The sequence below is a fragment of the Anarhichas minor genome, unplaced genomic scaffold, assembly GCF_050575085.1.
Source record: "Anarhichas minor isolate MPS153535 unplaced genomic scaffold, ASM5057508v1 ptg000090l, whole genome shotgun sequence".
In the NCBI taxonomy this organism is placed as follows: Eukaryota; Metazoa; Chordata; class Actinopteri; order Perciformes; family Anarhichadidae; genus Anarhichas; species Anarhichas minor.
Genome location: NW_027466536.1, coordinates 21505 through 35971, shown reverse-complemented (window position 1 = coordinate 35971; position 14467 = coordinate 21505). Strand labels below are relative to the sequence as shown.

Here is a 14467-nt window from a genome sequence, read left to right as displayed (position 1 = left end):
ATAAGTGATAACGTTACTGAATCATAAGTAGGCGCCTTGCTCTGATATTCAGATTTCTTTTCAAACAATGACAGCAGCAACAAGATCACATGACTATGTCATAGTTGAATTCTCTCGCGGCTCACACTTTGGCCAGATGACGGAGCGATGGTAACACACACACCTCTCCTCTCCTGGATTCAGCCTCAGCCACTATCACACCTTTATTATAGTCGTCATTATACATTAGCTACATATATATGAAATTTAGCCTCTGCATTTAAGCCATCCCTAGCACATTGGGAGCAGTGGGCTGCTGAGAAGCGGTTAGGGGTTCTGTGTCTGGCTCAGTGACACTTAGGGCACAAGACACGTAGCAGCCAAGGATGGAACCAACCTTGCGGTTACCAGATGACCCGACAAGTCATTACACAACAGCATCCAAACCCTCAGTCATTTCAGCAGGTTCTGCTTTTGTCCCTTCCACGAAACTGCTGTCAGCTGAGAGGCAGCAGTCTGAGCAGAGCCTCAAACATATAACCACACCTCGTTGGGGCTGAGGCCTCTGAGGCTGTTGGTCATGAAGACAGCATGAAGCATGACCAGGAACGTTCTCCTTTTCAGTAACACATGACAAATGTACACAGAACCATATCCTGGGCGAACTTTCTCCCCAAAGAAACCGTCGCTGTCTGTTACAACGTGAACTAGAAGGGCATTCGGAGAGCGCGGACCTCCGCCATAGCAGAGTGACCTACCTCGTTAACTACAGCGCTAAATAATGCGCGTGTCGGCCCAGAGGTTTGAATCTGCTGCAACATGAAATTCCACTTGACATATTTGTAATTGATAATCTAGTGAACCTTCATGTCATCGCCCTCTAGCACGAGGTGAATGTAAACAATACTTCATGTGAATAATGAATGCAACACATCCACAATACAAGTCACATCCTCTATTGTTGCGGTGCTGCTGCTAGAACCCTTGCGCCGAGTCCCCTTCGACATCATCCGCCTCAGGCGCGTGTTCGTTCGTTTTTTGTTTTTTTTTAGCCCGAGGACACAACGAAAGAAAAGAGGATGGAATGTGTGTGTGTGTGTGTGTGTAGCTGGCGATATCACTCGTCTCCCTCTAACTAAAAGAACCAGTCAAACCTGAATGACCAGGACTTGAGATTCCCTCTCTCTCTCTCTCTCTCTCTCTCTAATCAGAGGCTGTGTGTAGCTATAGCCAGTTTGTGCAGCAGGTGTCATGTTACCATACAGACGGTAGCAGGTGAGTGCCATATAAACAATGCATCCACCCTCACCATGCTGCCATGTTCTGAAGACAAATTTAGAAAACTGTCACTAAGCAAAATTTGCAGCAAATTGACCTTTGATTTTAAAGACTTCAATCAAGTCTCAATTTAATGGGGCATTTCAATAATTGATCAACCTTAAGCGCAGACAAAACTGTTTCTTCCACATACGTAGCTGTGCTAAACAACGTGCCCCTGTGGCCTTTAGGTACGGTGGCCAGTGACACACACACAGGGCAGTCCCCTGAGATCAGAATCCCGGAGCAGCGATTTGCTCCGGCTGAATTCACCATCAAAATGTACAGAGACCATGGATGTATGGACCATTTCGCAGGTGTGAACATTCAAAATGTGTACCAGTGTATTTCCTGTGGCAGTATATATGTATGACAATATACGTATATGTATATGTGAATGACATAACGCCACATTGAATTGTTGCAGTTTGCACAATAAGAATTGTTAAAATTCATTCATTTATGCCCACTGTTAAAAATGTTTGTTTTTTAAATATATTTTATTTACTCCTGACTGTAGAATTAACAACAATAAACATATATAAGGCCCAGTCATGCAAAAAAAAAAAAAAAAAAATACAGTAAAATACTGTGAAACCTCCAGATTAAAAAGAAAATATAGTGATATTGATTTTTGGTCACACTACCAAGCACTTAGCTGACAGAAAGTAAACATGGGCCCAAGCTGTTGCCTAGCATTCCAATTGTTTCATCAAGGCCATTAGAAGGGTTTGCAACAACGGCTGTATTCTTTTCTATTTAAATGATCTGTCTGCAATTGTGGCCATGTGTAAAATCTGTGAGTTGGAAAAGGAAAGGGCAGAGCCGGCATGGAGTGGAAGGCAGCAGCTATACACACACACATACACAAATGTATTTCTCACCGCAGATTTCCAGCTGAGGACCGCTGTCACCTGACACCGAGGAGTTTTACCAGAAGAGCACATGAGGAGAGGCTGCATACTGTCCCTTAATGACAATGGTTCATCTAAAGACCTTAACCAGACTCTGATTACACAATATCCATGCATGATGGGATAAAGAGGAAGGGCTGGAAAGTCCTTAACACTTAATTGACACAAAAGTTTTATTCTAAAAATGACTTGTTTTTTTCCATTTAGTTTGAGTATTCATTTTATACAGAACAAATGCTTATTTGTTTGTTAAAACCGCATTTAAAAAGGTTCCAACCTTAGGATTGGGCTCGGGGCTAACAGTGGGAGAAAAGGTTAATGGCGGGCTTCAGTCTCACTCCTGTGAGACACCAAATCAATTGCTCATCTCCATCCCTTCTGACCGTCCACCGGCTTCCCTCGTCCTCCCTCTCTCTCCGTCTCTCCCAGGTGTTACCGTAGCGATGAGGGGGAGCCACCTGAGGCCTGCACCTGAGCGCTAATTGCCGCGTCAGCAGTCTCTATGGTAGCAAAAGGTAAACAATGAGCCGGGTAATGTGTCGCCATGGTGATAAACGCAGAGCAGCTCTTAGGAGTTGTAAAAGAGGCCGTTTACCAGCTTGTTGGGGGGGGGACTGATGACATGGGCGCTTGTGTGATGTACAGCTGGATGTAACAGAACACCGACCAGAGCCTAAAATGCTTTCGTGTGATTGGCTCATATTCAGAGGGTCTATAATGGCCTCTTTAATAAATAACCACAACGTAACCAAAACGAGGAGAGCTAGTTAACGTTAGCGGTTAGCGGCCGGTGGGCAGCACAGTCGAGCTAACGGCAAACGTTAACGGAGGTTCCATTAATTTACATTACGATGCGTTCAAGCTCTGTTCGGTAACAATTTATATCGGGTGAAGGTAAATCATAACTTTATAATGACGTATTCAAAACGTACTCTTGAAAAATGTAGTTTTTGGCGAGAAACTTGAATAAATCCAGTTGTTTGAAGGAGATGTTGTCTGCAGCAATATAGAATAGATATTTGTGTTTTTATGTAAATAACAACTATAGGTGGCAATAACAAAATAGAAGGATGGCGGTTTACACTGACGTTGGGTATCGGATTCAAGTTCAGATATCGGTCTCTGGAAGGAAAAGATGGTATCGGAATATCTCCAATGCTGATTACAAATAAATGACTAACCATTGCCAACATTTGCCACACTGCAATTGTTAAAATGAATATTGAGCTTGCTGTTAATATTGTACCAAGTTCTTTCCCAACCCCCCTCAATCTCTCCCCCCGACTCAGTCTGCGATGAAAAAATGCACACAAGGCAACATACCACCACACTGGTGCTTGGAGTTACTCAGGAGCGCTGCTACACAAGTTTCTGCCTCAACTTTGGGGTCTGTTTTGCCAAAACACTTCAAAAAGAAATTGGGGGGTTGGGAGGTAATATTCCAAAAATAAACTCAGACTCACAAAGAGTATGTGGTCAATTTAAAAGAAAAAAAGTCACAAATTTACTCGTGGGTTATTTTGGCTCAGGGACCACATCGCTTTACTTGTCGAGTTTGGATCAACCTCATCTCACCATAGACGCTGCCGCTTTACGCCTGCAGTGGATGACCTAAGTAAACTAAACTCTGCCATCGGCTTTAGCAATAAGGAAACACTAATGATTTTAGCCTAACCCCAAACCTAAACAGAATTTACGAGAATAAAGTGGTAGATTTACAGAAAAAAACGGAAAAAAAACTCAAATTTACGGGAAAAAGACTTGAATATTTCCTGAGATTATTAAATCATTAACTTGCGAGAACATGAATATAATTAATTAGTCCATATTATGTATTACGCCTGCTGTGGATGATCAATTAGCAATATTATCAGCATCTGCATTGTGTAGAGACACTGACGTGAATGGGGCCTAATCAGAAGAAAACAGCATAATGATTTGTTTCTTCTCATAAATCGGCTGCTTTAATCTCAGAGAACGTCAGCTGTTCTCTCTGCAGCCGGCGTCTGCACTCTGCCAAAGACTGTTCATGATCTGGTGGAGTGTTTCTGCGCCTCCGACAACTCCACAGTTGACACGATGACACAAATTCTGAATGGAGGCAATCAGCACCTATTATAAAAACAGTTCCATGTGTTGAAGTATAAACAGCACCTCTGTTTGATTGTAAACAGAGACACATTTGCTATTTGGATAGATTCAAACTGGCACTGGAAAGACATGTGACATCTCTTGACCGATGCATTTGAGCTTTGAGATTCTGAGGAACACATTTTTCAAACAAAGACATATTCTTACTTATGCAAACAAGAAGGATACCATCTCTCTTCTAATCTCCGTCTGTTTGTACTGTGAGCAACCTCAAACACAATGTTATGCAAGTCCCGTAACCTCCACCGAGCTAAATACCATTTTCTTATAGTCTGATCAAACACTTTGTCCTGTGCGGCAGAGTGCAAGCAGAGCGGTCTCCCCTGAGGCTGCACCCTCTTCTGGGCTTAACCCCTTAGTGGACAAGGTCTTCCCTTAAAGAGCAGGACTTCATCGCAGCAAACAGCTAGGATTTGAGTGCATTGCCCGTGTAAAAATGATTCGCGGTGGTAATTAATTAACAGCGATGCCATGGGGCTGAGAATCTCAAGGTCACACCCACAATATGACACAACAGCCTTATTTTAGGCCATTAGAACAACGGTTTCACCGTACAGGTGACTCAGCGATATCTGCAACCGAAGGCGACGACATACTGCTAACAAATGCCCAGTCATTATTTACAAAGCAAGAGTCAGGTTTGTACTGTGTTTATTCTCTGAAATTATTTGCTGAGCGATTGATTCGTCTATCGCCCGAAAAATTAATCTGTGTCTGTTTTGTTTAGGGATGCACTGATACCGATATCAGGCCGACACCGACTCAAATAGCTGGATTGGGTATTTGTAACAATGGGGCTGATCTATTCGATTCAGTTCTATATTTATATACTATATATATAAATATATATACATATACATTTATAATTCATGTTTCAGTTTAAACCAATATGTTGCTGCACTATAAGCGTGTGTCGAGTGTAAGCCTTACACTTGAATTGTAATTCGTGTTCTTTCAAAGTTTTTCTTCCACTGGGGTTGCTGGTGTGCGATTCATTATTTTAATAATAAGTAACAATTTATATCCATGTATTCATTTTATTTTGTACTCATTTGTTACATTTTGATCTACAAAGTTAGGAAAGCAATGTTTGACTGAGTGAAGCCTGGTGTCGCCTTACACATAAAAGAAAAGCTCCCAGCCACTCGCACACAGTGACGCACACAGCGTATTAATTCAACACTATTGGGTCGGTTCTCGGTGTTGGACGATGCCCAAAGCCCAGGTATCGAAATCCATATCGGAACTGGAAAAAGTCAAATCTGTGCATCTCTAACTATCATCAAGCAAAAACACCAAACATTCCCTCGTCCCACCTTCTCAAACGACAAGATTTGCTGGTTTTCTTCGATAGTCGATGAATAATTGTTCGGGTTTTGGACTAATTTCAAAGAGTAAATAAATAATTGATCAATCAATGCCGCCGTATCAATGACGCATCACAAGGAAAACCACAAAAGGAAAACCACAAAAGGAAAACCACAAAAGGCAAAGCTGCTTTGTCTCTTCTAAATACTCAACATGAAGGCGTTCGCTCTGTAACTGACCTTTCTGTTGGATGCGATCCAAGCACAAATCAAACCCATTTAAGTAGGTGTACCATTTGTTAATGGGACATTTTATCCTTGTGTGTGTGTGTGTGTGTGTGTGTGTGTGTGTGTGTGTGTGTGTGTGTGTGTGTGTGTGTGTGTGTGTGTGTGTGTGTGTGTGCGACCGTGCAATTAAGCTCCCAATGGCTCCATGAACCCCCTGCTTCCGGCGCACCTTGTTTACACACTCATCCTCCATACAGTTGATACATTCACACATATGTGTGTTTGTGTATGTATCTAAAAGCAGACGGACAAAAAAAAAAAGGAGTCCAAAAGTTTTTTTTTAGTAGTGGAGTGACTGAAGCGTGACGCTCCATTAAGGATTTATAAAAAGACAAGAGGAAAATGGCTTTTGTTACTGCAATGGTGTCGACTTTGTGTGCCGATACGCAACCGACAGGCGGGAACACACACACACACACACACACACACAAGTGAGAGTGGGCTCTGGGAAAGCCATGTAAATGTCAACTCTGTTGGCGAGAGATTTATGCAAACTGTCTGGGTTTCTCCCTCCTCGCGCACAGAGAAGAGAGGCCGCGTGGAGTCCGCGAAAATCTTTGGTTGATTAGACAATTAAAAAAAAAAAAATTTAATTTTTTTTTTTTCTCTAAACATGAATCTGTCCATTATTTTAACAGTTCAGTATTGTATGAAAGATAACATGTATCTTTATGCATGGCAGTGGCGGTGATAGGCCATCACTCATTTTTCGTTTCCACATTTATGTTTAAAATGAAAACATCAATTTTAATAGCTTGTATGCATGATTATCATGCAATTGACAGACAATGTTGATATATGCATTGCTATCAGCTGACAAGGTATGTTTATAAATGGCAGTGGCATGGCCACCCTACTCACTGTACCTTGCACATGTTTAAAATAAAAACATGAATATATGAACCTGTGTATTACTTGAATAGCTTAGTATTGAATGCACAATAAAGAGGTATACACGGTACTAGGCCCATTTAATATAAAACACAATTTTATACAATGTATATAGTCGGGGGTCCCTGCTCCATCTCTCTATCAGTTTGGGGGTCCTTGGCCTGAAAAACGTTGAAGACCCCTGCCCTAAACAAATGACCCAAGCATCGAAACAGATACCCTGGCCCTGTATGTCTTTTTCCATTAACTCCTCATTCCCTCCCCTAAAATCAATACTCCAGGAGGAGGAGGAGGAGGAGGGAGTTCCTTTTCTCTCTCTGTCCCACAGAAACGCCCAGTAAAGTCAAGCTGAGGGACACCTGTTGTTCCTCACAGAGCCATCGGGCCCTCTCGGCTTTCAAACCCCACCGATGGGAGCAGGTCCTGGCTGTCAAGTGTGTTGTTTACTCAGTGTGAGAAATATTTAGCTCAGAGGGCAACATTCTTCCTCTAATTTGACTATTTAAAAGAAGATTGTAAAAAAAAAAAAAAAGTTTTAGTTAGTTTTTACCGTCGACATTTAAACACAGGAAGGCGCGTGCCACTGCGTGCAAACATGATGATTATTCTCTAATAATTAGGTCTTTAAATGGTGTCATTTTGTGCCACTCTGGAGACTGAAGCTGTTTAAGTAGGAGAAAAGATTCCAACAACGAGAAACTTTCTACCAAGATAATGTGTTACTGTATGTAGTGTAATTAAAGAAAAATTAAGACCCCTGTCAGTTTCTAACACTTATAAGACACAACGCAGGCAACACCCTGACGACCCTCCTAGCAGAAGGTTTTTCTTCTTCTTTGATTTGTGCTCTGAGGTCAGTGATGTCAGCCCCCCCCCCCCCCCCCCCCTCCCTCTCTACTCTACCTGTGCCTCGTCGGCGCCGCTGTCTCTGTCCAGCTCCCCGATGTAGTACTGCTCCATCCACAGCCGGGCGTTCTCCGAGTGCCGGTGCGGGGGACCTTCCATCTCCCGGATAACGTCCTTGCCTGACCGCCCAAGTATCAGCGCCTCCCCGCCGGGGTGCATCCGCAAGAAAGAGGTGACGTCGTACACCCGGGTCCCCAGCAGCACCCAGCAGGAGTCCTTGGTGCTGTGGCGGGCCACCTCCCTCTCCGTGAAGAACAGCGGAGACGTGGACGGCGACATACTGACAGTGGACATGCAAGACTGGCGTCCACTTGAACCGAACAACTGAACACAGGGAGGGGAGCACAGAGACCTCCTCGGAGGGCCAAAGACCTGACTGCTCGCCTGACAGTTCAACTTCTCCGTTGACACCCGGGGGCACTAAAACTCCCAACTATCCACGAGGGGCGGGGTCTGTGAGGCGTTCAACCACTCCGAAAAGATCGTAGATACGACTGTATTGACAGTCACAGCAGCCTACAGTTGCTTCGAAACCTGAAACGTCTAAATAATATTGCCTCCCTGGAGGGTCGCTCTTGTTGTGTAAACACAGATTAGCTGTCTCGAACACTATCATCCACCTCAAAGCTGTCAAAGGACGAGTTTTATGTAAGACTATCATGGGTACCCGATTCATACATGTTCCATGAATGCAGCATCACATCCAGACGCACCTGTTGCTTTGAAAAAAACAACTCTCGGAGCGACAGTGAAGATACTCCAAACCTCAAGTCTGCTTTGAAAAGCAAACTGATAACAATTTATAATTTAATGGTATTCTATAAACAAATGAACATGTCTCAATGTGGATTATTCAAATTTACGTTCAAATAAAGAGTATCATAAAACATAACAACTGTCATGTAGCCTGTCATCACTTCCTGATCAGTAAGATAAGATATATGCCCTTAGGGGGAGGAATTTAAGGTCTAAAATAAAAATTGGGATACATCTAAATAAAGATCTCAATTAACATAAACCTGACCTTTATAGCAGTTCCTCAACACAAACTCATTTTGCGCACTCTGAACACTGACGGGTTCGTGTCTTCTCCAAAACTAAAATGTTCCTTTTACAGACAGAGTTACTTAGTCACATTTTGAAGGTATGTGATCTAGTGTATCGTACATTTGGGTCTACTTTCTCTTAAAAACAGAGGGCGTGTTTTTGTTTACGCATCTCTCTATGCGTTATCTTGACCTGGCAGATGAGCTCATCTGAGGCATTCACGTGTTGTCGAAAATACTCCATTCCGCAGGTGAGCCCCAATAAATACAAGAAAATATAATATAATAATAATGTGCGAATTTTCTATATCATCCAAGTTTGAAAGGGCATTGTTTAGGTATGGTTAGCGTGGAGGTTTGTGGGGACTTGTTGTTATTATTGTTATTATTATCATCATTAAGAGAATAACTACAGACCTGTCACCTGACGTATACAACTGTGCCGAAGGAAACACATTCCAACAATATTCTATTGTTGCCGATGAAAAACAGGTTTGACTGCGCAACAGCATTTAAAAGTCAAGACCCAGCACTTGTCCACGAGCGCCGTCCTGTGTGTTTTGGTGAATATGCGATGTGCTGTCAAAAACCAGGTGGAGGAAATTACGTCAAAATGAGAATTGTATATTTGTCCTGCAGTTATTTTAAGAGTTTACCATCAAATTTTCACTTTCATAAAATGGTTCAGACGTTACTAGTAAGCTGTCGATGGTTTTATTTGAGCCATGAACAGCAACACATCTCTCGCACCGTTCAACACAGTAATATCAGCGCACATTGCCTAAAAACACACTTTTAATACCAATAGGCCTACGAGGAGTCACCGCAATTTCTCAAAATGTGGAAACACTTTCTATATGACGCCCGTTTCTATAATGCATTGTAAATGTCCTTGCAATGTGTTATAATCTTCTTATGACACTGTATAATTGTAGTTGTAAGCACTCATACATACTCATAACGCATTATGACAATCATCATAATATATCTTAAAGCATTGTATAATGACTTGTTAGGTCAAGTTTCATAATACTTCATAATTGTTGGTCGCTCAATGGCATTGTTTTCAATTCCTAGTTGTAGTTGTACATTATAATCATTTTACAATGCATTGTAATCACTGTTGTAATGCGTTAGAATGTGATTACTCTGTGTGGTCCTTGTTTGCTTTAAGTGAAGTGATGTAATTCCTGAGATATAGGCAGACATATTACATTACAAGCTGGATACAAGTGACTAAGTGGTTATTGTTTGCTTTATGTATATATACATAAAGCAAACAATATTTGCTTTATAAATAAAACAAAAAAAAAAAAATTCTTTATAGAGAAAAAAGTATATATAAATCCAAGAATAACACACAAAAATTGTAAGACTAATTTACTTGTTTAACAAGTAGTTTTTCATTTCACTAATATAACGGAACTCACTCTTTACACTGAATTTTCTCAAAATATGGAAACAAGTTCTACTTTACTTTTAGCTGTAATTTTTTCTTTTTTGTAAACTTTGATCAACCAAAGTGACTCCTTCGACAAAGTCTCAAATATAATTTGATCCTTGAGTGACTGCAGCACTTATGAAGCATATCATATATTATTATTATATGGTATATTATGAAGTCATTATAAAATGCTTCGTAACGGGTTATGATTATCGTTATAAAACATGGATTTGTTACGAGTGCTTGTAGTTATACAGTTCTTATTACAGAATATAATGCGTTAGAAGTACCTTTATAAGGCATGGGCGTCATATAAAGTGCTACCAAATTTTAAAATCCTGTATTGAGTTTAAATCCCTCAGTGGTCATATAGGGCTTATCAACAAAAAATGAGGAAGGCACTATACTCATTCACTGCCCTGCCTGCATCAGCATGCAACACCAGTGACAGTCATGCAGTAAAATACTTTACACAAGCTTTCAATATCAAATAGTACACAATAGAAAGCGATACATTGCTATATAATATGATTATAGTGGTGTAGTAAACAGCAAAGGGCAGAGCAGCACCACAGTAGGCTGCAGGTAGTGATGGCTGATGTGTGGAGGATGTGAAAGAGACAGCTGCAGAGAGGAAGTGAAAGAGTTAGGGAAACATTACATGAAACAAATCACATAATCTCATTTTATGGTTTTCAAACACAGTCTATCTTTCTGGATGGTTCCGTCGTGTTTAGGTGTATCAGAGAGCCGACGTGGACAGCAGCGAGACGCAACGACAAAGGATGCAGCTGTTTCATGTTTTTTATGTTTTACTTGCACAGTTTTTTATTTAGTGAGACAAGACAAGACACAACTTTATAGATTTGAGTGACATGGCGCGATTAACAATACAGGGCAAAAAATGCATTGGGCACAGTGTTCCCTGTGTTAGAGACAATATAAGAGACAATAGAGGCAAGTGGCAACATTTTTTAAAATTATTATTTAAAAATGATCATTTAAAAAAAATTACAATAATAATAATGAACAAATAAAAAAATAAGATAAAAATGAGGATGCGTTTTCCTGGAAAGGGTGGGGTCCAGCCAAATTTTTTGGGGAATTCATATTTTTCACATTTTTGATTAGCTTTCTTTGTAGCCATGCTCTTAATCTTGATTTAGTGAGTTTAATCTTGACTGTGCTGTCATGCTGTCTGTCCGTTTAGCAGGGGCTCAGTGGTGGCAATGTAGCGGTAGCTCCGTTAGTTGTTAGCTGATAGCCACACACACCAAAACAACAGAAGTGAGCAAACTGTTTTTACCCCACTGTGTCTTTGGCCGCAGAGTAGAGGCTGGGGATTGGCGATGCACTCGGCTGCGTTATCACTAGTGAGTGTGAGTGAGTGAGGAGTCAGCAGGCAGTCATATAAAACAGGCAATAAAAGGTATTTTGAGTGAAGTGTGAGTCGCCGCAACCACGAGAGTTCCTTGAGCACGCAGCCATAACTGGCCACACAAAATATTTTGTCGCTTTCTGCAGCAGAATGCGACGTTAGCCGGGACAGACACAGAGCTGCACACTCGCTCACGCACTCACGGACGCACAGACACATGCGACCAATCGCACTATCCTCTTGGAGGAGAATATTCAAATCAAAAAAAATCCACAGTTGCAACTCGAGATCTTGTGCATCATTGTTATGCCTATCGTTGAGTATCTTAACACAATTAAAAGCCATTGAATAATGTCTTGAGACAATGATCAGGCTTGGTGTGTGTCGGCAGTTCGACCCCTCTCCTGTTTCCTTTACAAACTAGACAACACATCAGCGTGAGAGACCGTCTCACCTTTGTTGTCTCTTCCCGTCAGTGATGTGTGATATTGTATTGATTGACGACACGTAACGCAGCGATGCATCGCATTGTCACCTTACACTGTGTGACGCCTGCTTCCCCTCCTCGCCCTCTCTCTTTGTTTTATCCCCCCTCTCCCCCATACCCCCTTTTGTCACATCTCTCTTCTTTCTTGACATCCGTCTGTCCTCAAAGTCCCAATCCTGTCTCTCTTCCTCTATCAGTTATTATGCTCCCCTATTTTTTTTACCCCCCCTCATTCCTTGAGTTACAGCTCCTTCTAAATATTCCCTGCATAACAAAAGAGTCTTCAATAATAGACTGCGTGTAAATGTCGTGTAACCTGAGGACAAGTGTGTGTGTGTGTGTGTGTGTGTGTGTGTGTGTGTCCTCACTGTGGTGATGTCAGAAGTAGGCAGGGTTATTTTGTCTTCTAAAGAATGATTGGCCCATCGTCCGGCCTGGTCATGTCAACATGTATAAGAAGGCAGCGATTCCCATCGTGGTGATCATTTCCCTACCACAGAGCACAAACCCTCCTCCATGGCTACTGTCGTCCCTGTAAGTATCTACGTGCTGTGTATGTGTGTGTGGTGTATTTGTACCTTTATCTTTGAGTTTTTTAGACCCTGAGAGAGAGGACATACTTTAAAAGTGAGGACATTTTGAGACAGGGTTCAGACTTTAGACTAGGTAAAGGTAAGGGGCTAGCAAATGCATTGTCAATGAGTGTCCTTACAAGTATAGAAGTTGGGTTGTGTGTGTGTTTGTGTGTGTGTATCGCAAACTTTTAAAAAGTGTCTCATCTCTGCTATTAAGTGCTGTGTCATTCGTGCAGAGCGATGCATCGGTGTGTGACTTGAGGTGTTCGACGCTATCAGCAAGTAAACTCAGTGCAAGTGACCTACAGGCCTTAAAGTTTACAAACATACCTCTACGAGATGCATTTCCATACTTGCACTCAAAAACATTTTTTTGCTGTGCATTAATTAGTAGCCAGTTGAATTTGTCAAATGTAATAGTGATATTGATATTGGATGTGATCAAAGGTATTATTTTTTCTTTGCTTGACAAGATAAACATACTAGGTCAGCTATTGTGTCCATCTGTGTGAAAATGTGTGTGTGTGTGTGTGTGTGTGCGCGCGCATGCTTGCGTGCGTGCATGAGTAGACAACTGTTGGTGGGCAAATCTGCACGATCAAGTGTCGGTGCTGCTGTAAATTAATCTGCACAATTGAATTCTCTTTGTGGTCGCTCCTTTGTGTGTGTGCGCGTGTGTTCGTGTGTGTGTCTTGGGTTTCTGATTGAGAGGATGATCAAGTCTGCGAGAGGAAGACAGCGACTCGAACACTAATTAATATGGTGTGGTGTGTGTGTGTGTGTCGGAGTGTAACATTTGAAGTGTGAAAGGCAGCTGCACACAGCTGAGACTGGAGCTGTTCACATGGCCCCATTCTATTGGGCCGCAGAGACCGTATCCAGCTACAGTATCTCTATTATGCTCCAGTAGATTTAACATGTCGGGAGGCTAATAATAGCAATTTGTGATTAAATAATAATCAGTACGTCCCATGATGGTCAAATTCATTTGTGAGGTAACAAATGTGTGGTGTAAAGAGGCAGCACTGTGCACATTCAGGGTTTACCGCCGTGCTCATTTGGGCATTAACACATATCAGTGCATTACACACTAAACATATACTGTACAAGTACAAGTACATTATACGTTAAGGCGTTTGTTTCATTCGTAAGTTAAAGTTGGAATTTTGAGAAAATATAATTTGGGGATCAACGTCATGAGAAATGTTTTTAAAAAAATACTTGAATCTCCAAAATAATCTTAAAATTGAAATGTTATTTTAGCTTGACCCTATTTCTGTATCCACAAAGTGGGAATTCAATCTGTAAGACAAAGCCCATGGCAACAGCTCCCTGATTTATTATTGGCTAATTACAGTATGACGTACTGTGTGAGTGAGTGAATGTATGTGTGTGTACATGCATGTGTTGTATATCTGCATACAGTATGTATGTATGCATGTATGTCTGTGTCTAATCTCACCCCGATCCTCCCCCTCCACGGTCCCTAGTTCGCATCCTGCTATGCCAGTGTTCAGCCCCTGCAGCTGTTTGGCAGAGGACCCGGACAGGCCAACTATCTGCTACTCTTCACACACCGGGGCCCTCGCTTCGCCCCGAGGCCACGCCTGGCATGCCACGCTCCGAGGATGAGCCTGAGACAGATCTGTCGCATGCTGAAGGTGATGAAGCAGGTCAGGAACAGAGAGGCCGCCGCTGCCGCCAGGTGAGGAACATCTCTGCTGCAGGGACCTCTGACTTATAGCCAACTTGTGCATTAATTGACGTGAGCAGTTTTATATGTT

At 41.9% G+C, this 14467-nt stretch overlaps 1 protein-coding gene across 1 annotated transcript in view; it reads right to left on the bottom strand.

Moving 5' to 3' along the window:
- fa2h (fatty acid 2-hydroxylase) overlaps positions 1–8896 on the bottom strand; it is a 39921-nt gene extending 31025 nt beyond the window's left edge. The window contains exon 1 of the mRNA XM_076082299.1: positions 7751–8896. Within this exon, the coding sequence (XP_075938414.1) occupies positions 7751–8047 (297 nt within the window). The 5' untranslated portion in view covers positions 8048–8896. The remainder of the gene's footprint in view (positions 1–7750) is intronic.
- Between the last annotated feature and the right edge of the window lie 5571 nt (positions 8897–14467).